The sequence below is a fragment of the Penicillium chrysogenum genome, assembly GCF_028827035.1.
Source record: "Penicillium chrysogenum strain IBT 35668 chromosome Unknown utg000001l_segment0_segment0, whole genome shotgun sequence".
NCBI classification, from domain to species: domain Eukaryota; kingdom Fungi; phylum Ascomycota; class Eurotiomycetes; order Eurotiales; family Aspergillaceae; genus Penicillium; species Penicillium chrysogenum.
In genome coordinates this window covers 7189009-7215910 of record NW_026622749.1, presented here as the reverse complement: position 1 = coordinate 7215910, position 26902 = coordinate 7189009, and the positions used below count along the sequence as shown (strand labels likewise).

The 26902-nt window shown below is 50.6% G+C and overlaps 11 protein-coding genes across 11 annotated transcripts; 5 read left to right on the top strand and 6 right to left on the bottom strand.

Moving 5' to 3' along the window:
• Positions 1-91: 91 nt before the first annotated feature.
• lreA (uncharacterized protein) lies at positions 92-2830 on the top strand (the record flags this gene model as incomplete). The annotated part of the gene is made up of 4 exons (XM_056708622.1): positions 92-710; positions 802-881; positions 935-1373; positions 1425-2830. 4 exons carry the CDS (start codon positions 92-94, stop codon positions 2828-2830), a joined length of 2544 nt encoding a protein of 847 aa, XP_056572924.1.
• Positions 2831-3226: 396 nt separating this feature from the next.
• Positions 3227-4375, bottom strand: N7489_002866 (uncharacterized protein; the record flags this gene model as incomplete). The annotated part of the gene is made up of 1 exon (XM_056708621.1): positions 3227-4375. The coding sequence occupies one exon, from the start codon at positions 4373-4375 to the stop codon at positions 3227-3229; it is 1149 nt and encodes a 382-aa protein (XP_056572923.1).
• Positions 4376-4612: 237 nt separating this feature from the next.
• On the bottom strand, positions 4613-7828 carry N7489_002865 (rRNA-processing protein UTP22; the record flags this gene model as incomplete). The annotated part of the gene is made up of 1 exon (XM_056708620.1): positions 4613-7828. One exon carries the CDS (start codon positions 7826-7828, stop codon positions 4613-4615), a length of 3216 nt encoding a protein of 1071 aa, XP_056572922.1.
• A 264-nt stretch (positions 7829-8092) lies between these two features.
• Positions 8093-10075, top strand: N7489_002864 (cystathionine gamma-synthase; the record flags this gene model as incomplete). The annotated part of the gene is made up of 5 exons (XM_056708619.1): positions 8093-8137; positions 8191-9574; positions 9625-9808; positions 9855-9897; positions 9947-10075. 5 exons carry the CDS (start codon positions 8093-8095, stop codon positions 10073-10075), a joined length of 1785 nt encoding a protein of 594 aa, XP_056572921.1.
• Positions 10076-10273: 198 nt separating this feature from the next.
• On the bottom strand, positions 10274-11179 carry N7489_002863 (uncharacterized protein; the record flags this gene model as incomplete). Its single annotated transcript, XM_056708618.1, has 1 exon — positions 10274-11179. One exon carries the CDS (start codon positions 11177-11179, stop codon positions 10274-10276), a length of 906 nt encoding a protein of 301 aa, XP_056572920.1.
• A 452-nt stretch (positions 11180-11631) lies between these two features.
• Positions 11632-12228, top strand: N7489_002862 (mitochondrial 54S ribosomal protein mL58; the record flags this gene model as incomplete). Its single annotated transcript, XM_056708617.1, has 1 exon — positions 11632-12228. One exon carries the CDS (start codon positions 11632-11634, stop codon positions 12226-12228), a length of 597 nt encoding a protein of 198 aa, XP_056572919.1.
• Positions 12229-12659: 431 nt separating this feature from the next.
• On the top strand, positions 12660-14303 carry N7489_002861 (M20 family dipeptidase; the record flags this gene model as incomplete). The annotated part of the gene is made up of 5 exons (XM_056708616.1): positions 12660-12691; positions 12740-12771; positions 12831-12898; positions 12946-14063; positions 14123-14303. The coding sequence occupies 5 exons, from the start codon at positions 12660-12662 to the stop codon at positions 14301-14303; spliced, it is 1431 nt and encodes a 476-aa protein (XP_056572918.1).
• A 363-nt stretch (positions 14304-14666) lies between these two features.
• pld3 (phospholipase D) lies at positions 14667-20183 on the bottom strand (the record flags this gene model as incomplete). Its single annotated transcript, XM_056708615.1, has 4 exons — positions 14667-14673; positions 14726-14794; positions 14858-19559; positions 19631-20183. 4 exons carry the CDS (start codon positions 20181-20183, stop codon positions 14667-14669), a joined length of 5331 nt encoding a protein of 1776 aa, XP_056572917.1.
• Positions 20184-20888: 705 nt separating this feature from the next.
• N7489_002859 (uncharacterized protein) lies at positions 20889-22034 on the top strand (the record flags this gene model as incomplete). The annotated part of the gene is made up of 2 exons (XM_056708614.1): positions 20889-21258; positions 21313-22034. The coding sequence occupies 2 exons, from the start codon at positions 20889-20891 to the stop codon at positions 22032-22034; spliced, it is 1092 nt and encodes a 363-aa protein (XP_056572916.1).
• Positions 22035-22588: 554 nt separating this feature from the next.
• N7489_002858 (60S ribosomal protein uL15) lies at positions 22589-23368 on the bottom strand (the record flags this gene model as incomplete). The annotated part of the gene is made up of 3 exons (XM_056708613.1): positions 22589-22807; positions 23005-23203; positions 23337-23368. The coding sequence occupies 3 exons, from the start codon at positions 23366-23368 to the stop codon at positions 22589-22591; spliced, it is 450 nt and encodes a 149-aa protein (XP_056572915.1).
• Positions 23369-23694: 326 nt separating this feature from the next.
• Positions 23695-26583, bottom strand: chl1 (DNA helicase; the record flags this gene model as incomplete). The annotated part of the gene is made up of 6 exons (XM_056708612.1): positions 23695-24396; positions 24450-24620; positions 24673-25335; positions 25386-26021; positions 26086-26252; positions 26475-26583. 6 exons carry the CDS (start codon positions 26581-26583, stop codon positions 23695-23697), a joined length of 2448 nt encoding a protein of 815 aa, XP_056572914.1.
• Between the last annotated feature and the right edge of the window lie 319 nt (positions 26584-26902).

Sequence of the window (26902 nt, the reverse complement as noted above, 5' to 3'; positions counted from 1 at the left end):
ACTGCAAGCATATATTGGAAATTCCCACTGAGGTTGTCAGAGAGCGGGGCGATGGAACTCGGTCTGGGTTACAGATATTTTATTTACCAACATGAACAGCTTCAGCTTGGAATATGATGATGAATATCAGCTCACCTCACAAGCTCCCAACCATTCATATACGACATTTCCAAACCAGGATAGCTATGCCTTCAGAGCTATGCTACCCCAGGATGCGGATCTGCCTCTCCAGAACTTCGAACGATCCCAGCCTTCGGACCTAGACGGACAAAGATCTAATGTCATGCTCACATACGATGCGATGCCGACCTCGGGTATCTCAATGCCTATGAATATGAACGCTACCAACGCCTATACCTACGATATCCCGGCCACCTACCCGGCCACCACCAGAGAGATGCCTCCGCAGACGGATCAATCACAGTTTCAGACTACATACTCGCCCTTTCCGCACGCCATGGCGGTACCCCATTTTCCCCAGCTCGCTCCGCCAGCCTTCTCGGGACCGTACAATATGAGCACTCCTTCGATAGCCAACTTCGAGGATTCCCACTTTTCGGGTCGCACGAGCGCCTGGTCGCAGGCGCAGGTGCAGGTGCAGGTGCAGCGGGGTCGGCCACAACCTCCGGAACACCACCTGCCTAATGGCCGGACATACCGTACATTGCAGCCGGTGGCTATTCAGCCCAAGAAGCCTGTTGCTACCACAGGTGAGTTGTGTCTGTGTCTGGCACCGCCTGGTTGGCTTTGGCCCGTGGTATGACTGACGCGGAAACGCGCAATCAGACCGTTTTTCGCCAGGGCTTGCAAAGCCCGAGATTGGCATGACTGAACATACCGGCATCTATTCGACGACTGGCTTTGACGTGCTGGGAGCGTTGGTGCGTCGTTTGTCCCCATGGAGAGTATCCGACGACTTACTAACCTTATTCAGGGCCGCGTTGCTATGCGGCGCAACCCTAAAATTAACATTGGCGCGGTCGATCTCTCTTGCGCCTTCGTGATGTGTGATATCTTAACTGAAGATCATCCAATTGTCTATGTATCGGAGGCCTTTGAACGATTGACCGGCTATACTAAAAATGAAATCGTTGGCCGGAATTGTCGATTTCTTCAAGCACCCGACGGTAGGATCAGTGCTGGTGCTAAGCGGACCTTTGTTGATGGACAGACTGTCTATCGGCTACGGTCAACCATCGACGATCGCAGTGAGATCCAGGCCAGTATAATTAACTACCGCAAGGGTGGACAACCCTTCATGAATCTCATCACGATGATCCCCATCCAGTGGGACTCGGATGTTTACCGGTACTACGTCGGGTTCCAGGTCGATCTGGTTGAAAAACCCGATGCCGTGAGGGGAAGAAATCCTGGTACACATTGCAGCAATCTTCGTGGCGAGTGCCCTCACTAACGTTGTATAGATGGTAATTATAGCATTAACTATCGGCGTGATCAGCTGCCACAGTATATAGCCCCTCCACGAGATGTATACTCACGACCAGACCTCGGGTTGCGATATGGTCACGACGAAGTGACTACCATTCTCAACGCCATGAATGCAGCTGGCAATGATGTCAACCGGCACTGCTTGGATCGCATTCTGGTTGAAAATACAGATGATGTGATCCATGTGCTCTCATTCAACGGTGAATTCTTGTATCTGTCGCCCTCTTGCCACAAGATTCTAGAATATGACCCGGTGGAATTGATCGGCAAGACCCTGTCTACTATCTGCCATCCCAGTGATATTGGTCCTGTAATTCGCGAATTGCGGGCGAGCACAACAGCCGCTACACTCAGTGTTGTGTATCGCATCAGACAAAAGCACCGAGGATATATGTGGTTCGAAAGCCACGGCGCGTGGCACATCGACCCGAACCAAGGCCGGAGACAACTAGTCATGACCGGGCGCCCGCGTCCCGTCTACACCTTGGAACAGATTTCCCGCCTGGGCTCGCCCCCTGCGCTGGCCGAGAATGACATTTGGGCCAAGGTTTCCTTGTCTGGTGTCATTCTTTTTATTACTACCAAGGTGAAGCCGGTGCTCGGCCGCTCACCTGGCGATCTGATTGGTAAAGGCCTACAAGAGATCATGCAGCCCGAGACTGGTGGCACTACCACGATCACACAAGCCCTGGAGGCAGCCTTTGGTGGACAAGGGCCTGGCATGGCCACCGTAATGGGTAGCGGCAAAGAAACGGATGAACCACCCTCATTCAAACACCAAATGTGGCATAGGAAAGGCCATGCCCTTTCAGCACATACCACGTTGTACACCGGCGACGCAGCGAAGGGAACCAAGCCGAGCTTCCTCGTCGCCCAGATACGATTTGCTCGGTCATTCCCTCCATCCGCCCCCATCTCAGAGGCCGAAGACAAAAGCCTCGCTACGCTTACCGTCGTTGACACCGTCCCGCCCCAACAGTACGGTGCCCTTGGTCAACGCATGCCCGAGCTGTCGAACCTCATCGGCCTCAACGGCCTGCCCACTGGCAACCGCAGCAGTTCATCTTCCGCCGACCCCGCAACCTTCTTTGCAGAGCTCAATCCCACCCGTGGATCGAGCTGGCAGATCGAGCTGCGCGAGCTAGAGAAGCAGAACCGCGCCCTAGCCGATGAATTGCAACGCCTGGTGGCTCGCCGCAGGAAGCGCAAGCGCAAGCACGGCGCTATGGCGGTCGAGAAGATTTGTGCTATGTGCAACACAAAGAACACCCCCGAGTGGCGGCGTGGTCCCAGCGGAAACCGGGATCTTTGCAATAGCTGTGGTCTGCGGTGGGCAAAGCAGATCCGTAGCCAGGCGCAGGCGCAGGCTGCGGCTTCTTAGTTCTGGTACAGTGGACTGGTGAGTATATCAACTGTTGTCCCATTTGTTTTTTTTTTTTTTTTAAAAAAAAAGTTGCCTTTCTCCTTCTCTAGAGGGCTGGGTTTTTATACCCTTGCGTATTTACTGTCAGTTCGTTGACACATGCTACTTTTGAGCGCTTGGATTTTGGGGGGTTTCCTTTCAGACATGTCTTTCCCTATGCAATTTCAAATATTGCATGCAGAAACATGTTGGCTAAGACTGTAGGCTCTACGGCTAGTGCTACAGCCAGTAATGACAGCAAAAGCTCGACGAAAAAACACTCTTATGAGTCGATATGTTGGATATAATACAAAGAATCCCCCCAAGAAGTCTACTATGCAAGCAGGGGTCTCCAGTCTATGAGCCTTCCAAAAACTACAGCTTCTTGGACCTCGAACTGTTTCCACGAACAGCCAGCCACTGCTCCAACCAGCGCCTCTCCAACTCTTCTACACGTTTGCGGTCTTGAGTACCAGAAGAGACATCCACACCACCACGTTCCTCAACCGCAATCCGCACCTCAGTAGCCTTCATAGCCGAAACCCCTCCGCCAACACGAATCATCCCATCATCAATAGACAGGTACTCGACATACCGCGCCAGCCGAGGCCGGTAGATCAAACCAACAAGCGACTCACCCGCAGTCCTATCATGGCGTTTAACCAGGCCAAAAACAGCGCAGGCACGCAACACATCCGCGGAGCCCGCACTAGCAACCCAGACGGGATCAGCAAAACACCTAGCAAGTAGAGCCAACTGCTCTGCACCGCCCGCCTTGAGCAAATGCACAGATCGATCTTTATCATCAGCAACAAATGCATCTAGCGCCGCGAGTTTACGCGCTGTAGCAGCAACGCGCTCCTTCTCCACCTGCGAGGGCACACGACACGTCGCGGGCGTAATGGCAGAGCCGAATATCGGGATGATTAGGGGTGTGAACTCGCCGCAGATGATCAGGATCATCGTGAAGGGGATCATGCGACGGACATCGCGGGCTGAGCGGCGGACGAGCTGGAATTGCGCGCGGCCGAGCTGGGATTCTTCTGATATTGATGGCGCGCCGCCATTGTTGCTGTTGTGTGTGCTTGTCCGGGGCGGGGATACTGGGATGTAGGCGGGTAGACCTAGTTTCCTCCGTAGAGGGAGCGAGGCGCGATAGTTGTGGTAGACGTTTTTTAGGCCCGTTTTGTAGAAGGTCACGTATGCGCGGCCGAATTCGACATAGCGTTTTAATTTGTCTGCTGCGCCCGCGGAGGGACGTAGGGGGGATGGGGTTGTGAGGGTGGCAGGGTGTGTGCTGATTGGGGCATTTATTTCGGTTTCGGAGGGGGTTGAGACGGTGGTGGTTGTAGGGGATGGTGATGAGGGTCTGCGGGATTGCTGGCGCAGGCCGGAGGTTGAGAAGAGCTGGGACTGCACGCAGATGGGAGGTGATTGGGATTGGAGGTGAGTGTGGAAACGATAGTGACTCCAAGGTTGGAATTGAGCATGAAGGGCTCGCTGGCCCCGAGTTATGCTGGCCATTGTTGAGGTGATGAGAGAAGATGAAAACAAGGCTGGTTGATGTTATCAGTAATGGACACCTTAGGCATCAATCTCATCTAATATGGTGCTGAGTGATTTAAGGGCTAAGAGTTTCATCATGACATCTCTCGTTCCAATTGGATTGAAGAAAACCGTCGTAAGAAGCCTGGTATATATATGCTCGATCTATTTTTTGTAGGGTAATTAATGTACACCAATTCGAATCAAAGACAAGATCTATTCCTCTGCACGGACTTCGATGTTTTCGATGAGCCCGTTGCCCAACCTCGCAATCTCGTTCAGAATAGCCGTCTGGTTGATTACGACCTCACCATTGGTATCACCTGGAGCGGTCGAGTACGCCGTCTTCAGGTTCCAAGGCCGCGACTTCAGGGTCTGCGGGTTCCAAAGACCAGTAATCACTGCACAACGATCGTCTCCGTGGAAGAGCAAGATGCTCTGGCTGTAGCAGGCTTGTACATCACATACAAACGACTTGATAGTCTGCATCATTCCAGCACGGGGTTCCGCCAAGTTCTTGAACTTGGGTGCTGAGGAGCCGCTAAACAGCTTTGGGCGAAGATGGATGACAAAGTCGTAAGGAGCAAGAGAGGTATCAAACAGCTCGGAAACATCCATATCGTGGGTCTTGCTTCGTAGCAGGCTTACTGCTGCTTTGGCCAGGCTGGAAGTCCGAGCAGCCACAACCTTGGAGGGCATCTCGTATTGAGTCCAGGTGACTCCTTCAGTATCAATGTCAGACGCGACGAAAAAGGCCAGACTGTTCATCGCAGGGTCGATGCTGCGCCAGGCCGTGAAGCGAGTGCGGATATTTTCCGTCACTTGTGGTGTTAGATCACCTCCCAGGTCAACAATGAATGGCTCCTGCTGCCAGTCCCACCGAGAGAGCGAGTGGAGAGTTCTTAGGAATCCGGTCATGACAGACGAAGGACATTCCCAAGGGTTAGGTTGAGTGAAGGTGCGAATTACCAGCAATTCAATCAACTCATCGCTGATTTGGGCAGTAAACAGGTGAGAGTTAAACCATTGCTTGGTAAGACGAATGGTGGGCGACAACAAGGGGAAACGGGTGCACAGGCTTCGGAGTGCCTGTGTCAAGCGCGGAGTTTGGACAAAGGTTTTCTTGTAAGCGAAGAGAGCATAGGCTGCCTCTTCTCGTTCTCGGGGACTCAGATTTCGGTCCTTGAGATTGCGCTCGAGTAGAGTTTGTTCACGCTCGTGGTGAATCCTCAACCGGAACAACACGCCAGAAGAATGGGGGATTTCTAGATACGCATTGTTGATCACCTTGCTCGATTCATTTTCGAGGCCTACACGGCAGGACGAGGCAGCACCAGATGACTTCAGAGAGTCTCCAATCTTCAAAAGGAATGCAACCTTGGTCATTTGGATGGCGGCGAAGTCATCAGGCCAACGCGAGGAGCTTTCAAACTGAAGTACAACGTCTGTGGCTCCCGTTGGTCTGAGGGAGGTATAGCGAAGGAGCGAACTGGCCGGGGCCAAGTGACGTACCTCCAGTGGCACTTCGTCCATGCTGCGAATAGACCTCTCGAGATCCTTGAAGGCATCATCGATTGACTGGAAAGCAGGGCTGGAGTATGCCAGAATGTCATCGCCATGCTTCTTAAGGAGCTCGTCATATTCATCACCAACAAACGCGAATTCATCGGTGGTGATCTTGAAGTGCCGCTGGAGTATGTACTCCAAAATCTGATAGATGATAGATGTGTCCGACTCATCAGACCACACAAGACTCTCCAGGATGCTGCCATCCTTGAATCGTCGAAGCTCCGACTTTTCACCCCAGAAAGCCTGGAACGAAGCGGACTCTTCTTTTTCTTCCGCGGCCGGACCGTGGTCGACAATTCGTCCGACGTTTTCAGCATTCAACAACAATCCTACAGACACACCCTGGCTCGACCGTTTGGGCTGCTTGGACTTGACTGACCACGAATCAACGGCGCGGCTCACAATAGAGACAAGTTTGACTCTGTCCCCCAGAGCCCGGGAAAGAACATTATACAAAGCATTCTGCTCGTGAAGAGCGCGGAGCGTGTCTCCATTGAATGACTTGGGGAATGAGATCAAGCGGTCAAATCTGAGGGCTGGTTCATCAACCTTTAGAATGAAAACCTTATCGAAGTTGTCCTCTCGTGACTCATTGAGCATTTTTAGGGTGACGGCGGCTTCATGACGCAGTGTTGCGTATGACCAAGGCGTCATTTTGTAAAGAATGTTCAACCCTCTGCGGCCATCAAAAACAACGGGGACCCCCGAAGGAACTGGGACCTCTTGGCCAAAGAATAAAGGAGTCGTCAAATCCCTGCCGGCCAAGAATTGGATGGTGGCCTTGAAAATTTGGTAGCAGCTATATGATGGTAGCAGGACCGGTTGTCCGGCCGGACCACCGCCTTCAAACAGCAAAGACAGAAGTACAGTCCATTCGAAACCACCAAAGCCTCCATTCTGGAAGGGGGTATGGAAGCCTCGTTGTTGCAGCCAAGTGCGGCCAAGAATGCATGCATCGCTGAAAGAACTGCATTTCTTGGAGGCCGAGTAGATAGACTTGTGATAGAGAGAGACTGTGGCATCAGAACGGAGGCTGGCATTGTAATACGAGGTCGGTTCGCCGATCTCCGAGTTATTGGAAGCTTGGCGGATATTGCTTTTGAGTGGAAGCGTTCTCGTGACCGGGAACAACATAGGATCGATTGCGGTCAGAATTCGGATGGTAGGCCCAGACGATTCGGCTTGACGCGGTTCCAACAAGATGTGAGGACGGAGGCTGTCTCCATCCTGGGGGCCAAATTTGATATCAAACCCTAGGGTATTCGCGGTGTCTTGAATCCCAGCAGCCACGCAAGCGATATAATAGGCGCGTTTGTGGAAGTATCTGAAATTGACGTAGTCCTTCTCCTGGAACAGCGAACTTGGCATAGTGATTGCCAGATCAATTGGGCGCGACTCCAAAGTGCGAGCGCCTGTCTTAAGCGCAAAGCTACCTACCACGTTGATGTTCGCTGGCTTTGCGTATGCCATGCTGTACTTAACATCTTTGCTTGGCCGAGGCTCCGGCCATGGAACCACCAGACCAGAAGCACGTAGCTCCTTCTCGGCGTCGGGGACAGATTGCGGAGACGTTTCGGGCAGGCCTTCAATGGCGGTCTTGATTTGGTGTAGTGTTTCCTGAACCTTTGAGACTTGTTTGCTGTAGTTAGGTCTCAATCCCTCCAGTAGCTCGTCCATTTGCAGCTTGAAGAAACTGGACTTGTAAAAGCCGCTGGCCATTGCAAGCTCTGCGGAGCGCTCATCTTTGCCTCGAGTCGGGTTTCGCTTCTCGGTCACGTTCGATGTCTGTTTCGTTGAAGAGCTAATAGCAGCATTCTCCGGGGAAGGACTGAGCTTCCTGCGTTTAGATGTGTGGTCCGACATTCTGTGAGCGTAGCAGTTGTTAGTAGAGGCCGAGATTTTTTTTTTTTTGGCGATAACGGTATTGTATCCGATACGGTACGGTATGGCTGACTCATTCGTAATTTATCAGGTACCCGCTCGGGGGCATCGCCGAAGTCGCAAGTGGAGGGGAGGGGATGGCATCATTTACAACCTTAAAGTCTTTTCTTTTTCCTTTTTGTTCTCTTTCATTTCAAAACAAACAATAGATCATATTTTCTAGCTCATTTCTATTTTCAATTGAAAATGTTGCAGGCTTTGGGAGGACCTGTGCCTCCAAACACTGACCATGTATGGTTTACCTCCCCGCAACCCCTCCATGACTCTTCTAACGTTTTACAAAGGCTGTTAGTGTATCGCTTCCATCATGGAGGGAAAATGTTGGATACGAAGAAGGAGAAGATTGGGTTATTAGCAAGATGAAATGCGGTTATCCCAGATTCTTCGTCCATCCTATTATCCAAAAGCTCGCCCAGGAGATTGTTCGCCGAGTCGGTGACCCCAACCTCGAGTCCGCAACCCTATTCCCATCGCTCAAGTCGGCGCGCATCTGTCACTCCTTTTTGCTTAGCAAAATCCCCGCAGAGAAGGCGTACAAAGCGCGCATTGTCAACTTCATCCCATCCCTACATACCGAAGCCGGATCAACAGTGACGTCTTCCTTGTCGTGTGTCATCTACCCAAAGGAATACGCCTCTATTACCAAGCAGGTATGGCAACACTCGGGCAATGGCATCTCCAGTCGACGAGGAGAGTTCTGCCTTGGAGCATTGGAGGACGGGTTTTTGGTGGAAGATAAAGGCTTTGCGACTGCGGAGTCAATCTCTCAGGGTCCTTGCAAGGGACCCCGCAGATACCAAAGCGTCAATGGAGTGAGGAAGGGCTCTGTTAGGGAATCTCCTCCCAAATCAAACACCGAAGATGGCCGAGACTATGCTCAGTTTATTGAGGAGCGGTTTGGCCGAAACCTCAGCACTTCTCTCGCCAATCAGGCCAAGCTGGCTGTTCGCAAACGTATTGCGGGTGTCTTGACAGCCGATGCTGAACTGCCAGAAGGCCTGGAGACGGCTTCATCAGAAGGTCGTGTAGCCGGCATTTCTGAGGAGGATGTCCTTCTTTACCCTTCGGGTATGAGCGCCATTTTCAATGCTCATCAAACCTTGCTGGCCACTAGAGGCGATTTGCCCTCAATTTGTTTCGGGTTCCCTTATACGGATACATTGAAGATTCTCCAAAAATGGGGACCAGGCTGCGTATTCTATGGTCACGGCTCCTCGGAAGATCTGGAAGATCTGGAATCCCGACTGAAGGCTGGTGAGCGTTTCCTTGGGCTTTTCACCGAGGCACCAGGTAACCCTCTTCTAAAAACACCGGACCTCAAACGGATACGCGCCTTGGCAGACCAGTATGGGTTTGCTGTGGTAGTCGACGAAACCATCAGCAACTTTTTAAACATCAACGTTCTGCACTTGGCAGACATAGTTGTCAGCAGCTTGACTAAGATTTTCAGCGGAGATAGTAACGTCATGGGAGGAAGTGCTGTGCTCAACCCTCATGCACAGTATTATGCGGCCCTCAAGGAAACTTATAACCGGGATTATGAAGATACCTGCTGGGCGGAGGATGCCGTTTTCCTAGAGAGAAATAGCCGTGATTTTATTTCTCGCATTGAACAAATCAATGCTACCACTGAGGACATTACAGCTATGCTGAAGGAGTCTCCCCTAGGCAAGTATTCATTTGCTTTGGATCGAGAGCTATACTGACCATTTTCACAGTGAAAGAAGTTCACTACCCGAAATACAGCCCCACGAGACCACTATATGATAGTCTCCGCAATGCCAATGGTGGTTATGGTGGTCTCTTCTCTGTCACATTCCACTCCACAGCCGAGGCGATTGCCTTTTTTGACACGATCGAGGTTTTGAAGGGACCCAGTCTTGGGACCAACTTTACATTGAGGTGAGTACACAGGCCCCCTTTATCTCGGGTGTTGCTAACTTGTCAGCTCTCCGTACGTCCTTCTGGCTCATTACGGCGAATTAGACTGGGTATGTACACCAATCGTATGTTAACCAGGCCATAACTAACACATGCCAGGCGAGGTCTTTCGATGTCGATCCGGATCTAGTGAGAATCAGTGTTGGACTAGAAGACGTACATGATCTGCGCTCCAGGGTACAACGGGCCTTGGACGCAGTGCAAAGTGTCCGGCAGCCAAGTGCATAGTCTACTCCAATTCGATCAAAGTTGGCTTGTGCACTACACAAGGACTCGGACTTTTCCTGGGATATCCAGATCCGTAAATTGCGGTATATATCACGAATAAAGCAGACTACCATAGCTTATCACACTGTGCCATGAAGAAAACGAGATCCTGCTCGAAGCCCTTCACTAGCCAAAGCCAAACAGAAACGGTTCGACCTGCTAAAATGTACGATCTGACAGGTCATCCCCTATGGTACTCACAGCCCGGCTTGTGATGCCCAGGTCTCCACTGGCTGTCTTTCTCAAGGCCTGTCGCATGGTTTCTACATTCAGATCTCCCCCAAAACTGGAAGAGACGGGGCTTTGGGCAGCACTAGCAGTAGGAAACCGAGTAGGAGACATGTCAAACCCTCTAAAGGAGGTCGTGATGCTTGTTGGCGGCGAAGTGCCGAGTCCGTGCGAAGAAGATGGAGAGGGCAACGGAGACGGGGATTGGTTGCGATCTCCTAGGCGCTCCCGAGACATCACGCCCAGATGAGCTTCATTTGTCTCTGCATGCTCGGCGTTGACAACGTCGGCAAAGGAAATAAAGCTCAGCCGACGTACAGATGTCGTGTCCAGTGCCCCAAAACTGGACGAGGGTTCATCTCCATCGGCCTGGCCCAAGAGATGATCGATGCCTGAAGACGACATCGACTGCTCCCCCGATGGACCACCCGCTGATTGATGTAGGTTATGCGTGACAATCTCGACCGAATCTGGATCGAGGCGATCATCTGCGATCGCGGCCGAGGATGCTTCTAGGACAGGTGGAATATAGTTATCGATTCGAATATGCGCAGGTATCGAAGGCGATGCCTGTGCTGGCACTATATCTTCTTGCACATCTCGTTCGAATATCTGAGAAGCGGGGGAATGTATACGGGGCGGCAGATAGGATGAGCTTTCGGGTGAGGGGTGTCTCATGTATCTGGTCGAATCATGATTTGGTGTCTGCAGGGCTTCGGATGATCTCACAGGTGATATGCAGCCGTCGATTTGATTCTTGTCCCATATGAAAGCAGGAGGCTTCGGGGCTCGTTTACTTGCTCCAGCCTGATCTATCTGATCTGTCGAGTCCGACATCGCGATAAGATGAACTATCAAAATCCGACAGCCATGATTGAGAAAGTAGAATAAGTGGGAGTTGATACGGATAGAAGCCTCGGTGATGACATATGTGAGACACCAGGTGACCCGGGAATCATTACCCTACTTGTGTGGGGAGATACCTACTTGTATCGAGTACTTTTGATTGAGCTGTGACGGGAACTCCTCGCTGGGTACCAGATACACAAGTCCTGTTTTTTTACGGTATGGTAAATACAGGCGAAGGGGGGTCACGAGACCAGGGGAAAAAGTTCGGGTTCGAAGCGCGAGAGATGCCAACACGTCCAGTCCTTCGACTCCAAGTTCAATCCTACCCTTTAGGTCAGTTCTAACCATTACAAACATATAGTTTGAAGATTTACTAACTCTTTCTTTTCTATTATTCCAGTTTCTGATCAATTTCCGCCCCCTTCAATTGACCAGAAGCAATGGCGACCTCCATTGCCGCGACGAAGCGGCCATTCCTCACATTGCCATTCCTTATTCCCTCCTTGTCGGATTCTTTGGCATTAGGATTTCGACGAAACCAATCTTCATACCGACGGACTAAGCAGCGACTACGTGTGAAGCCGGACTCCTCATTTGACCCATCTAACCTTGGTCACGATCACATTATCCACAACCCGCCATCCAGTGCTCCAAATGCCTACCACACCCCATCCAAATTCTTACCTGCCGATGATATTCGGAAATCATCCATGGTTTCTTCCACTACCCTCAAAGCCGACGATCTTCCGGGTGTTTACAAGTCTATGCCCGAAAGGAAATATCACCTCACCCCTTCAGACATTGAAGAAATCCGCAATCTTCGCATGAATGATCCCATGACCTGGAGTCGAAACAAGCTCGCCAAACGGTTCGAATGCTCGCCCGTTTTTATTGCCATGGTCTGCCAGGCAAGCCCAGAGAAGAGGGAGATTCAGGCCCGGATCTTGGAGGCGGTGCAATCGCGATGGGGACCCAAGCGCCGTATGGCCAGAGAGGATCGTCAACTGCGGCGCGAGGCCTGGGGACGAGATGCATAGTTGGGAGCATGATCCGGTTTCATTAAGGATCTGTTTTTGTAAAGAAAATCCATGTATTCTTTTTTTTTCTAGCATTGTTTATGTATTTCATACCTATTCTACATACTTGTCAAGAGCCATATAAAACATAGACAACCTAGAATAACCATAATAACCATAATAACCATCAAGGTAGAAATTCCACATACAAAAATATTTGGTATGTCTCACCTGGGCAGTTAAGCAGCCTATAAAATATTACGTGATAAGAAGTCACCCTTGACTCCTCCGGTTACCTCAGGGAAAAGACGGCAATGCCCCTCTTTCCCCTCCGTTGTGTTCCATTCAAAGCTCCTTTTTCCTCTGGATTTTCCTCTCGATTCTCCTCTCGATTCTCTCCCGTTCGTTTTCCTCTCTCCCGTTCCTTCTACGGCTATATCAGTGATTCCAAAATGGCGCCCCAGTTAGAGCCCTTCTTCAAGCAGTAAGTATGCTATCTGTTATCTTAAGAGACTTCCAACTAACAGTCAAGGGTCGACGACTCGTCCAACGATTTCATCGATCGTATGTAATACTCGTATACTCGTTTCTGGTTTCTGGAAAGGTTGCTGATACTGGTCAAGGTCTACGGAAGGCGGTTGCGATTCCGTCTATCTCGGCACAAGATGAGAACCGACCGGATGTGTTCCGCGTGAGTTTTCCAGCAAATCCACAAATACAGGGGTCTAATCTTTCTAGATGGGACAATTCCTTGCCGACGAGCTCACAGCTCTTGGAGCCGAGGTCGAGCAACGACCATTGGGCAAGCAACCTGGCAAAGAGCACCTCGAGCTGCCACCTGTAGTGGTCGCGAGATATGGTAACGATAAGAACAAGCGCACTATTCTGGTTTACGGACACTACGACGTGCAACCTGCTCTGAAGGAAGATGGCTGGGCCACCGAGCCCTTTGACTTGACCATTGACGAGAAGGATCGGATGTATGGCCGTGGCTCTACCGATGACAAGGGTCCCGTTCTGGGCTGGCTCAATGTCATCGATGCCCACCGCAAGGCCGGTATCGAGTTCCCCGTCAACCTGTTGTGCTGCTTCGAGGGAATGGAGGAGTATGGATCTGAGGGTCTGGATGACTTCATTCAGGCCGAGAGCAAGAAGTACTTCAAGGACACGGACGCCGTTTGTATCTCTGACAACTACTGGCTCGGCACTGAGAAGCCCTGCCTCACCTACGGTCTGCGCGGCTGCAACTACTATTCCATCAGCATTTCGGGCCCCGCTCAAGATCTGCACAGTGGTGTCTTTGGCGGCTCTGCTCACGAGCCCATGACTGATCTGGTCAACGTCCTGTCCAAGCTGGTTGATGCCCAGGGTAACATCCTGATTCCGGGACTCATGGATCTCGTGGCTCCTCTGACTGAGGAGGAGCAGACCCTCTATGGAAACATCAGCTACAGTATGGACAACCTCCATGAGTCGTTGGGTGCTGAGACAGGTATCCACCCCACCAAGGAGCGTACTCTGATGGCCAGATGGCGTTACCCCTCTCTGTCCATCCACGGTATCGAGGGTGCTTACTCCGCCCCGGGTGCCAAGACGGTCATCCCCGCCAAGGTTATTGGTAAATTCTCTATCCGTACCGTGCCTAACATGGAGAGCGAGGATGTGAACAAGCTGGTATTCGACCATATCAAGGCCGAGTTTGCCAAGCTTAACAGCAAGAACACTTTGGATGTTTGGCTGCAGCACGACGGCAAGTGGTGGGTCGCCAGCCCCAAGCACTGGAACTTCTCGGCTGCCAGCAAGGCTGTTGAGCAGGTCTTCGGAGTTGAGCCTGATATGACTCGCGAGGGTGGAAGGTAGGGCTTTGTTCTTATTCCCACTAAACCAAAATAGTTCTACAACTAACCATTGATAGTATTCCCGTCACATTGACCTTTGAGCAAGCCACCGGCAAGAACGTCTTGCTCCTCCCCATGGGAAGCTCGACTGATGCTGCTCACTCTGTCAACGAGAAGCTTGACAAGAGAAACTACATTGAGGGAACCAAGCTTCTGGGGGCTTACCTGCACTACGTTGCGGAAGAGCCTTCTTCATAGATATAATTATGCATGCAATTTTCATCTACTATTTCAGCAGTATGTGCCAAATTACAAGCAATTTACCAATAGGCCTTGGGATAATACATCTATTACACGCATAACGACATCGGAAGGGGGCATATACTATATCCGTATTCAAAGAGGATTGATTACTTATTGCGCTACTTAGGTAGGGGTAACATAGAGGCAGACAACTCCAAATAACTAGCCAAAGAGGCATCAAGGAAGATCTAAGAAAATAAAAATGCATCAATCGCTATAGCGGCGCTCGAGAATTCCAATGCAGACACCAAGTAGGCAAACACAAGAAAACGATTTAAATCAAGAGCAAGACGCCGTCAAGTGCAAAGCAATTCGAGATTAGTTGCTATATATCCATTAGTATCCTATCCAGGAACCAATACAGAGTGACAACTTACTAGATCTCCAGAGGAGAAATCTGGTCCAAAGCGTAGAGCCAGTTTCCACCTTGTTCCTCTTTCTCAAGCCTAGATGAGATTCGTCAGTGGATTATGTCCTCGGGTCAAATGGAAGCGAAAGTTGAGACATACCAGTCATAAGGCCACAAGATGAGATGGCCTTGAGTATTGCTAAGGAGGTCCTCTGCACGACCCTTATCCAAATACTCATCTGCGCCATGAGGGTCACGCTTTGAGCCAATCGTTGTAGCTCTGCGTCTACGTCTCCGAGACTGGCTCGACGAGTTCAAATTCAGATTCACTGCTTCAGAGTAATCGACATGACCCGGGGTTGTCCGTGACTTCTCCATATCCTCACCAGTGGCGACGCCATTTTCGTCGCTGGTCCCGTTCGAAACATTGGCCAACAGGTTCGGATCCGACACCGTCTTGAGTGCGGCCTTCTCATCTATAGACGATAACGTCTCTTGTTTCGCTAGCTGCTCAGATTGAGGACGACCAGTTTCGTTGCCACTTCCGACTTTCTCCTCAATGCCCTGGGGGCTCTTCGGGTCTGCCTGTGGTCCTTCCGCCCTTGGGGTAATGAAAGACATCTGAGAAGCGATCGACATAGGAGAGCCGACCGTAGCACCGGCTGGAGGAGGACCATTTTGTTTTGGTTGAGGTTGGGCTGTCTTGTTGCCCTGTTGGCTCTGCACCTCTGCAAAGCGCTCGCCATATGTGGCATACTCTTTGTATTCCTTCCAGTTCTTCACCTCGCTGTCGGGCATACAGCGGAACACAGATCGGTAAATCTTAGTGTTCTTCTCGGCGACGGCTTGCCACGTGTCCAGATAGAAGCCATCGATGATCGGGTCCCTCATGCAGTCGTTATCGATGAAGATACGCTTGACTTCGGGAACAGACGGGTGGTGGTGCTTGAGGGTTTCATTGTCTTCTCTTGGCGTGTTCAAACTGGTACCGCCCGTCTCGGACTCGCGGTTCGATGACCCAGTAAATCCATGGCCTTGCGACGGCACATTGCCATTGCTCTCAGAGCTGGCATTGGTCTCACTCGATGTCCCAGGCCTGCGGTCCTTGCGGGTCGAGGGTGTTCCAGGGGGCTTTTGCTGCGATGATCTCGGTCGCTCAATAGTACCCTTCCCCTCAGGAGCAATAGGTGAAAGCAGGGCTTCCCTTCCATTGGTCTCCATCTCTGAATCACGACCGACTGTTAATCCGGCCTGAGCAGCGGCTGTCAGATGATCGGGGCCATCACCTTCCACGTCTTTCCTGTGGTCAGGATTTTCAGTGACGCGAGGATCGGCGGTGAGCTTGCGGTTCGACTTGAGGTTAGGGTTACCACCCTGCTCCCAATCGACATCATGGTTGAAGCTATACATGTCCTCAGACCGAGAAAGGAACTCATCCTGGACACGATGCCGACGTTCGACCATTTCCCTCTCATCTTGTCGTTCAATGGCCGAGGATGCCGAATTTCTTCGCTCTCGGTTGTCAACTGGGTGCTCGCTCCCCTCGGCGACCTGGATCTTGCGTAGCTCTTCTTCGGTAGCAAAGTCATGTTCCATGAGTTCGTCGACATCAATTCCGAGATGTTCTCTCATCAAACGCATACGCAAGGTATGTGGGAATCGACCTACAAGGTATGGCTTGCCATTCATACTCGACATCATCATATCGGTGTCTCGCACGACAGACGCAACCTCTGAATCACGCGAACCCAACATGGATCGTTCGTTGATGTTTGCTGATCCAATGATAGCGGCACGATCGTCAACAATCATGCATTTGGCGTGAATGTAAAGTTGTTCAGTCACCAGTGCCTTGTGGGGTCCAATCTTGCCCCATGTTCGCAGGCTGTAGAACTGGATATAATCCTCTGGCTCGATTCCAAGAGCACGAAGACGGCCAAAAATAGATGTCTCTCCGCGACAGATACTGCGGTATTGACACTGCATGATAAGACGAACACTTGTTCCACCTTCGCTGTCCACGGTGTTCTGGAAGCCTGGCATCAATGGGATGACAATGACGGCGCGCCATGCTTCCTCATTTTTGGCAGCGCGGACAATACGTTCCACTAGGGCATCTCCAATGAGGTTCTCGATCTTTCGGCCCTCAATCTCGCAGGTGCTGATGAAGAACTGATTCTCGATGTAGACGAAATGCTCGGATTCCTCAATCAACTTCACATAGGCATTCATGATGCTGTGCTCGACGACATCGGGTGTTCCTGTCGACCACATGCTGCTAGAACGGAGGATTTGTACCTCGCAAGTTCCATCAAGACCCAAAGCTTCTAAATCAGCGGGATTGAAATCGGGTGGTGGCAAGAGGAAAGGCGTCGGCCGCGTGGGCTTTCGCTGGCGAAGAATGTAATTCCAGCGTTGAACGAAATGACGAGTAAGATCCCGAGCAGGTTGGCCCACGACATGCATAGAGATGTCATGCCACGGCATCCGGGGCACAACATTGCGATCATACATCTCCTCATACGGCTTATCCAGGTCATAGAAGTCTTGGATTCTAGGATTGGAGTAGTCCTTGCCCGGCCAAAGTTGACAATGATCTGCATCTTTGGGGCCATCAGTAGTTTCAAACCCGGTAGGCTTGTCATCGGTCAATTGATGTTGAGGAGTATCCCAACGCCCAAAGCACAGATCGATACCTCCAACGAATGCGATAGTGTGGTCGATGAGACAAAGCTTCTCATGGTGGGCCCAGAAGAAAGTATTTTGGCGGAACTGATTTGGTGATCGCTGAACGAAGATGTTGGGATGAAGATCAAGGAGAGAGAATTTGGAATATTCCGAATCAATGGGAATGGCGGAGTTGATGTTGCGATACATGATCACGAAGACTTTGACGCCTTCTCGGGCTTTCTGTTGCAGGAGACGGTCCAATCGCCATTTCTGGCTGATGGCAGCAGGCCGACGCATGTAAAGCTCTGGACTCAGCCACCAGTCGTGGATATAAATGACATCCTTCGCCTGGTTAATTGCTCGCGAGACGACCCACATGTGGTCTCGCGCATCAACCAGCCACTGTGCAAAGCAGTTTTGTCGCACAGGCGCGAAACTGTCGAACCGGTTGGGGCGCAGCCACGGAGTGTTAGCAACCATGAAGCGAATCGAGTCTTCAAACTGTTGCAGTTGGCGCTCATTCCGGGCCAGCAGTTTGAGCTTGCGCTCAGAGTTCTCAAGCCGGAGAGTGTGGTGCTGAGGATGTCTCGCAGACTGCTTTGCAGACTTGGCAAGATCCTTTGGATTTTGCTTGCGAAGACTAAGCTTCGGTGTCTGGATCTTGAAATAGGAATCCACCAAGAAGACATCATAAATATTCATCTCCTCGGGAGAGTCGACGCAGACTACATAGCTGTGTCTGACCAAGAACCACTTGGGTGAGTGGCGATTCTTGACCAGAGACGGGGTGAGCGCCTTTCGGAAATCAAGACCCTTGGAGGACTGGATTATCAGGAATCCTTCTTTGCCATGATAGCTGCCTTCGGCGGCTAGACGGACACCGAGAGCGGACAGCTCCAAAAACTTACACAGGCGATTGCTGTCAGCCCTGAAGATCAAGAACCTAATCATCTTCTGTAGATAGAGCTCAAGCTTCTTTCGCTGCTTCCCAGGGTATGTTTCTTTCCTGGCTCCCGAAACACCTTCATGGGTAGATGAAGGTCCTGCGGCTGAGTCTCCTTCTTGATTGGTGATACTCGACTTTCTGCGAGCAAGCGGACCAGATACCCGACGCTGGTGTGATTGTTGGTTCTGCTTTTTCTTCGTCGGGGGCCTCTCTGTTCCACTCATTCCCTCCGCACCAGTCTCATAGCCACCCTCTTCATCTTCGTCCTCGAACTCACTTTCAAGGCCTCGTACACCTCGCATGTAAGGGAAGGCACTTCTAGGGAATCGAGGGAGACTCGGGCTGTTCTCACTCGTTCGCAGCTGAATGTACTTCTGAGTACCCAGATGAAGCTTATACTTCAGATGCAGATTGGCAAAGTCTCTTAGCGTGCGGAAGATGATCCATTTCATGCGAGTCATGCCACTTCCGTACTCCATTTCGATTCGGAAGACCAGATGACGATCACCGGAGTGGGAATCAATCCGGCTGTCCGTAACACGGACCTTCAACTGCTCCAAAAGAATCGGGATTCTCTTGCTGCCGTGCTCATCTCGTTGGAACGCGCTGGCCAGTATAAGCGCAGCAGGTACGGCCGAAGCGAGTTCAGCAAGCAACTCTGCGGACTTTTTATTGTCCACTGCGTTATCTGGTCTTCGTCGCTGCCCAATGAGTTTCAGACCAGCTTTGATTTGCTTCCATCGCTGAGCACTGGCACTGGTGCCTCGCTCGGTTCGATGGCGTCTCCAGCTCGCCGTCAAGCTTTCATCGTTTCCAGATGGTCCCGCAAACCCGGTCAATCGCCTCAGGTTGCTCGGACGCTGTTCGTCCGGATTGGCGTCTGGGCGGTCTGTATAGCTGGAAACCCGAGTATTTGCCCATGGCCGGCTCCTCATCCGCCGGCTGAGCCTCTCACGGCCTTCGTCTTCTGAAACACCTTCGCGCTGTTGAGGTGTGAAGTCTGTAGTGCTTGCTCTTCGGGGAAACAGATTAGTACGGTAGTTCTCAAAAGGTGCGAAGGAGGATGAGAAGTGGAATGATGGTCTGCGTGTCGTTTTAGGCGTTGTAGGGGCGGTGTTGGAGCCAGCTTCCTCCTCCCATTGCTTCCGCCGCCGTTGCGTTTTTCTTTTTTCACGAGTATCACGTTGCTCGCCGCCGCTCTCTTCCGCATCGGCATCGATCTCGCTGCCCTCTTCTTGCAGTGGCTCTGGGAAGCGGAATTCCCCCTTTCCGACCCCGGAGTAGCTATATCGCCTGGAGCTGGGCGGAAGTCCGTACTTGCACCGCTGGGGGATCTTGAGTGTGATGTAAAATTGGGCGCGGTAGCGAGTAACTTCAGTTTGCCGAACAACGACTGCTTTCCTTTGGGACCCTGATCATCATCGTCACCGTGTTCAGAAACGGGTCGCGATTGCGACCGGGAGTGGGATGCATCGGGAGCCTCGGTGTCCGTATCTCTGAATTGTACACTTTGGGCACGAGATGGAGGGGACATTCCAGGGTTGGACGACTGGTGTTGATGGCGACTCCATGACTGGGGATCCTCGGCTGACCGGTTTGGTGGTCGAGTGCTTAGGGATGACCTGCCCCTTGGTGAGCTCTGCTTCAAAGATGATGGACGCGCATTTTCCTTGTCGCCTAGTATTCCACCTGTTTCATGATCGTCCGTGGGCTGGGTCTGCTTGGTCGAGGCCGCTTTGTTGGATTCAGTGGAAGAAGGCAACGGGGATGCCAATTTTGATTTGTTCGAAGCTAAAAGGGGCTCTTGCTTCTTTGTGTCGACCTTCAATGAGCCAGTTTCCACATCCTGGTGAATTAAAGAGGCCGACATGTTTGGATTCTGGGGCTAATGCAAGGTGGTTATCAGTTGCAGTTCACTGGGGGGATCAACCACTTTTACTTTGTACATACTCAATACACTGTCGAAGATGGCAAGTGATCATTGTCCTAGGATCCAAACAATTTAAATCCAAGGGGGTTCAGGGTTAAAAGAACGTGTTGACATTAAAAGGAGCAATAGATAAATTAGTTTACAGTGGAGCAGCTCTCCGACTGGAGAAAGCGGGCGGTCTGGGAAAAAGGGGGTTGACACTGCACGTTATGTATATACAACAATGTTTATGATATTAGTGGAGTATCTAGTATTAGTAGTATGGAGTATGGAGTATGGAGTATAGAAGGAAATATTGATTGAATTGACTAGATTCAAAGCTGTTTCTTCTTTAATGTCTATACAACAAGTGCCCATGTATGGCCTCAATCGAGGACCTTGGAGTAACACACTGGAATCCGACTATATATATATAAAAAGATGAAAGGATTTATCTTGCAACGGTGAGTATATAGAGAATATATAACCGAATACTCCGTAATAGTCTCGGGAACTACAGTATATGTATAAAGCAAAGGCCTCGGCTTTTGTAGTATACCCGAGTTGCCCTTTGATAGCCATTTATCTCCCCGCTATTTAAAACCTATCTTCAACAAACTCCACATTACAACATATATTAGATATCCTTATTACCTGCTCTCAACCATGACTGATCCATTAAAGTCCTTAAACGATTCAGGGAAGCCCGCACCGGCCATCTCCCAGAAGGTCTACGCAATTGCCGGAATCTCAGTAACGGTCTCGGGACTGGAGGAGCTCCGCAAAGAGGCCTCGGAGGTCGCATGTCTCTGGCTTCTTCACCCCAGATTAGCCACCCAGGAGCGTATGACTGGCATTGCCAACTCCACCATCACCGACTGGAACACTAGAAACCAGGACAAATCTTCGGCCAAGGGCCTGATTGCTGTCTCGTTCGACCAACGAAACCATGGTACCCGGACAGTCGACCCTCTTGCAAACGAGTCTTGGAAAAAGGGGAACCCCCGGCATGCCCAGGATATGTTCTCCATCTTCCGTGAGTGGAAAAGAATTCATAAAAAATGACATCTACAATTCTAACAATTACTAGAGGGCACTGCAAAAGATACATCGGTCCTTATGGACTACCTTCCCTCTTACACATTCCCCAATGGTGAGCACAAGATCACCGAGAACTTAATTCTAGGAGTCTCCCTGGGCGGACACGCAGCATGGAGCTGTCTACTGCATGAGCCTCGAGTCACCGCCGGGGTCGTCATCATCGGCTGTCCGGACTATGTCAACTTGATGGCAGATCGCGCGCGGCTGTCGAAGCTGCCATCATGGACTAAGAGTGACCCGCCTGGCGCCGAGGTCCTTGGCTCAGAAGCCTTGCCGACTTCTTTCCTAGAGACTGTCAATCGATATGATCCTGCCGGTATGATGCTGAAGCATGTGGATTGCGGGCCGTCCACTGGGCCTTTGCGCGAAGGCCCATTGCCTCAGCCTTCAGAAAGCGAGCAGCAGGTGCTCCGGCCGATTCTGACTCGTGCCTTGGCTGGCAAGCGCATTTTGAATTTGTCTGGTGGCAAGGACAAGCTTGTTCCCTATCATCGCGGGGAGGTGTTCCTCAACTGGTTTAAGGAGAGTATCTCGTCCAATGGGTGGTTCGGTGATGGTGCGGTGTCCTTGGAAGATATCATTGACGAGACCGCGGCCCATGAAGTCACTGCTAAGATGGCTGATGAGGCTGTTCGGTTTATCAGTGAGACCTTGGCCGCGGGTCCCGATAAGGCGGGTCGACGGGGTTCGGTGCGAGAGTCGAAGATCTGAGCATTAGGCCGTGGTCGTAAATATTTCGATGCCTACAACATAGAATGGAATTAGATGTAAATGACAAGACGTTATCACTCCCGTAGTTCCCTGCAATCGTAATGGGACATAGTGATGGACCCCAAATCTACGGAGATGACCGTAGCTTTGAAAGCGAACCTGTACAGTAACCTTGGGGAAGCCTTTCGTGCCCCAGCAAGGCAGCCTCGGTCATCCTACATGAGCACGGCTCAATGATTCAGAACCAATACCTTGCCCTCCAGGAGTCATGGCGATGGGCATGTATGAATCACAAACATTTGAAAAAAATCCTCCTAATGGTATTTGTTTAACACACTGATGAAATCGTAAGGGCATTCGGAGGCCATATGCTATGCTGATTGCATACAAAAAAACCCTTTTTATTTTCGACCGCCCGAACCGACTGGGTTTCGGTTCGGGCAGATCTCATTTTGAGTTCCGATCGTCCTCCATGCTGGCGAACGAACACAGCTAGGGCTTCAAATTGCCCCTATTCACCCGCCTACTCCTGAAATTTCTCGACGAATCAACGCTTATGCGACGAGCTCAACAACACCACCGGCGGCCTTGATCTTCTCCTCGGCGTCACGGCTGACGTAGCGGGCACGGACGACGACGGGGATCTGGGGGAGACGGCCCTTTCCAAGAACCTTGGAGTAGCCGAGGGGCAGGAGGTCGATGACGGGGGCGACATCGGTCTTCTGGCCGCTCAGGTAGGCATCACGCTGTTCAGCGGGGACGAGGGACCAGAGCTGTAAAAAGGAAAGTCGCAGTTAGCGAAAAAAATTGTCCTTCTCAATGCAAATCCCGTAATTTCTTGTGTTCCTGTCGATTGGCCTCCCTCCTCTTTTGCATTCCGTCGCCATTTGTACACCTCCCCTGCCAGACCAATCCACAATTTCTTCTCCTTCATATCCGAATCGACTCGCGAGATGTAGATGTAACGTACCTTGTCGACGTTGACAGTGGGCTTCCAGAACTGCTGGTTGGTCTTGTGGAAGTACCGCATACCAACCTTACCGAAGTAACCAGGGTGGAACTTGTCGATGTTGGTACGGTGGTGGTGTTGACCACCGGCCATACCGCGACCACCGGGGGACTTGCGGTGCTTGCCGATACGACCGTAACCGGCAGACACATGGCCGCGGCTGCGAGAAAATGACAGGTTAGTGATATGTTGGTGCGATATTGCGACTGCGGTATGACGAATTTGGCTCTTCTGGTCGCAATCGACGAGAAAAGGATTTGATTCAGACGGCACAGGAAAGGGTGACGACTCACTGCTTCCGGGTGTTCGAGAAACGGGTAGGCATCTTGTCGGCGGGGTTGTTTCGACAAGACCGTTGATGTTTGGCGTTGAAGGGATCGTTCCGTCTACAGGATGTTGAAATCCAGGCTTAGAGTGTGCGCTAACAAATTCGCTTGTCCCGTGATTGTGGAACCCTAACCCTGGCTTTGTCAGAACTTATGTCATGTATCCATGGTATACTTAGGTACACCGCCCCGTCTCATTCTGCCGGTCTTTTACAAAGTAGGGCTCTGGTACATGTACGAATGCCAAAGTGTCCGATGAGCGCGGATTTTATTAGAAATATGATGCTGTATCATTTGTAGCGTTTTTATTATGGATTGTATCCTGCTATCGCCTTTTTTCGGCGAAGAATTTTGAAAGTCTTTGCACGGTCATCTGAGCCGCCCGCGTGGGAGGTGCTGGGACCAAGCTTCCTCTGATCCAACCAGGTAGTTTTTGCTGGATCCGCGGCGACTCATACCGACGGTCAATCATGATGATGGCGGCATAATCATTCACATGCCTGATGGCTCGTCCAATGCACTGGTTTACTGCTCGCATACACGAATTCTCGTAAAAGTCCCTGCCCGCTGCCTTACCTGCTGCTTTCCTTTCCGGCTCGGTCCCAGAAGCCTGCTTGTAGGTCTTCTCCTCGAGATACTGGATTTTGGCCTGCCAGACAGCGCTGCGGATATTAGGAAATGGGAGGCCGATGATAAAGACACCGCGCCCTAGCTTGTCGGAGAAATTAATGCCTTCTGATAGCTTGCCGCCCACGATAGATAGAAGCAAGGCTCCTGATCCCGATTCAACGGCCTCGGTATACTCCTGCAACAAATCGTCTGTAGTGGTCACTGCTTCGCGAGATTCGTAGAGAATCTTCTTCTTCCGTTCCAGTAGATTGAGAGTGCTTTGGCCGTTTCCGTTGGGAATGGGCTTCCTCCATACACTCAGAACATGACTTAGATAGTCATAACTGGGGAAGAACGCGACGACGCCGTCCGGGATGACTTGACAGAGGGTTGCTATCGTACGTCCAAGGTCGGTGGCCTAGAGAATATGTCAATAACAAACCTTCTCGAAGTGTGGAACTGAGTACATACCATTTTCTCCGAGTTTCGTGCCTCATATGTAAAATCAAATTCGTTTCCCATCAGCCCTTGAGTCATCGACTGCGCAACCAAATTGGATCTTGGAATGACATGGCCATAGCTGAAAGTTCCTAGTCGTTCTGGGGGCAGATACGAAAACAAATGGTTCACATAATCTGACATCTGTTGAAAGCATTAGGAAGTTACAATGTCAGAAGATATGAGCTGTACTTACAGGAGACATAGTACCGCCAGCTAGAATGACGGCCCTAGCATCTTCGGCAATTTCCCGAAAGTGGTTGGTAGGGTCCAGAAGCATGTATTTCAACAAGACATCATCCTGGCTTTTCTGAAAGAAGAGCCGCCCCTCTTCCGACGGGTTCATAAGAGGAAAAAGAAAGCTTTGAATATGAAACAAAACCGGCATTGTTGTCTTATCCTTGGACCGAACAGGTTGTGGTTGCGAGGATTCAAGGTAGCCGTCAACTTTCCGGGCGAGCTTGCTCTCTTGCAGATACCTAGAGAGCTTATAAGGGTTGATCTGGTCAACTCCCTTTCCAGCCATGAGATCTGACGTCTGCACCGAGCCTTCTAGTGGTCCTTTTTGCTGAGAGATTGACTTCATATGCTCCGCAATGGAGCTCACCAACCGGATGACTTGCGCAACATAGTTTCGATTCTTCCCTTTTAATCTGTTCTTGAACTTGCGGGCATATGTTGTCAGCTGGCCGATGGCAGCCTGGAGTTGACTGAGTGAGACAGTCACCGAATGAATGCCAGCTATTGCATCCATGAGGTTGTGAGCTTCATCGATGATGACAATGTGGCCTTTGACGGAGAGATTGAGGGCCTCACGAGCTGATCTTTGCAGCAACAATGGATATGGAAGGGTGAGAATCTGGTCTTGGGTTAGAGCCAATGTTATACATGTTCTGGGGTGAGACTGACCTCACTGTGTTTGATAACTGGACGAGATGCATAGTAAGGACATATTCCGAGCTTTTTTCCAACATCGGCAATGTCTTCGATGTCCTTGACTGTCGCCAAAGCATGGTCCCTAAACTCCAGAGCCAGGGCCTCGTCGTCTTTGGAGGGAATGAATGAGCACTTCTTGTCGGCTGCTACACCCGCTTGCTGTAAATCCAAACATTTTTCGTTAATCGCGGTGTTGTTCTCCAAGGCTCGGACTTTTGGATTGATGCACAGGTTCTTTCTGGACCCAAGCGACAGGTGTTTCACACGCTCTTCGAGTTTGGAGAGGTCATCTTTGCTCTCTAGATCAAGGTCACTAGGTATACTAGATGGAAAGTTGACTCGTCGCAATTCACCAGCAAACTGGCTTAGCTGCGAATGCGTTCTTGAGCAAAAAAAGATCTTGATCTCATCATCTTCGTCATCCTCTTTATGTTTCTTTGTCGAGAATTTCCCTTGAAACCGTTCTAGCAAGGCTAAAGTGCTTGCAGACAGGCCGTCAGAATTCCCAGAGTCATTCTGCTTTTTCTGATTTTCTGTGTCGCTGTCATAGTCATCGAGAACAAATTGATCGTCATCTTCAACAAGTTCCGGTGCTGAGTCGTCAAGTCGCTATTCTTCTAGTTGGTATAATGTTCTCGTCTCGATTTGGGGGGGGGTGGAAGTATATGCATACCAGCTTTTTACGGGGTCGATCTGCGCTGTCCTGGGTCTGTTTCACACGTTCTTCCTCTTGTCGGATCTTGGCCAGTCGGGCCTCGAATTCTTGTCTCTTTTCGGTAATAGCACGCCTGGATTCCCGTTTGGCATGTTCTATCATCCATTCGGGTTCATCGTCATCGCCTGGAATGTCAGATAGCTGATATCATGTCATATGTTTCACCATGGGACCCACATGTTGCATCAATGGTTTCCTGGAAGGCCTTTCGCTTGTGATCTCGAAGCCAGGTCAAAGAACCACAGATTAAGCTTAGAGATTTTCCAGTACCTGCATAATATTATGGTTAGATAAAATAATAGAATAGAATAGAATACAATAGCTATAATAGAGAATAAGCAGCTTACCAGTTGGGGATTCAAATACAGCGATCTTGCTATCTTCTAGGCAGGCGTACAAGGCCTGCATAAATTGGAGTTGAATATCATATGGCGTGTAGGGATGGTGGAAATCCATCTCCGTAAGGAAGGTGTGCTCCGTATACCTATACGAGAGTACCTGAGTGTCTCGTAAGGGAAAAAGGAAGATAAAAATAAAACGGTGGAGTCTCTCGTAAGGCAGAAGGGAAAAAGGGGAATTTCAATTTGCAATTACAATTATTTACATACATCTATACATACATGTATACGTGGACTCTGTACATACTCTGTCCTCCGTACCATACTTTGAAATTATTTATTTCCATTGTCTCACATCCATGGATATGTAATGTATGAGGCTGAGCCGAATACATATGTATGTACTCCGTATACAACCTTTGAATATTTAAGATCTG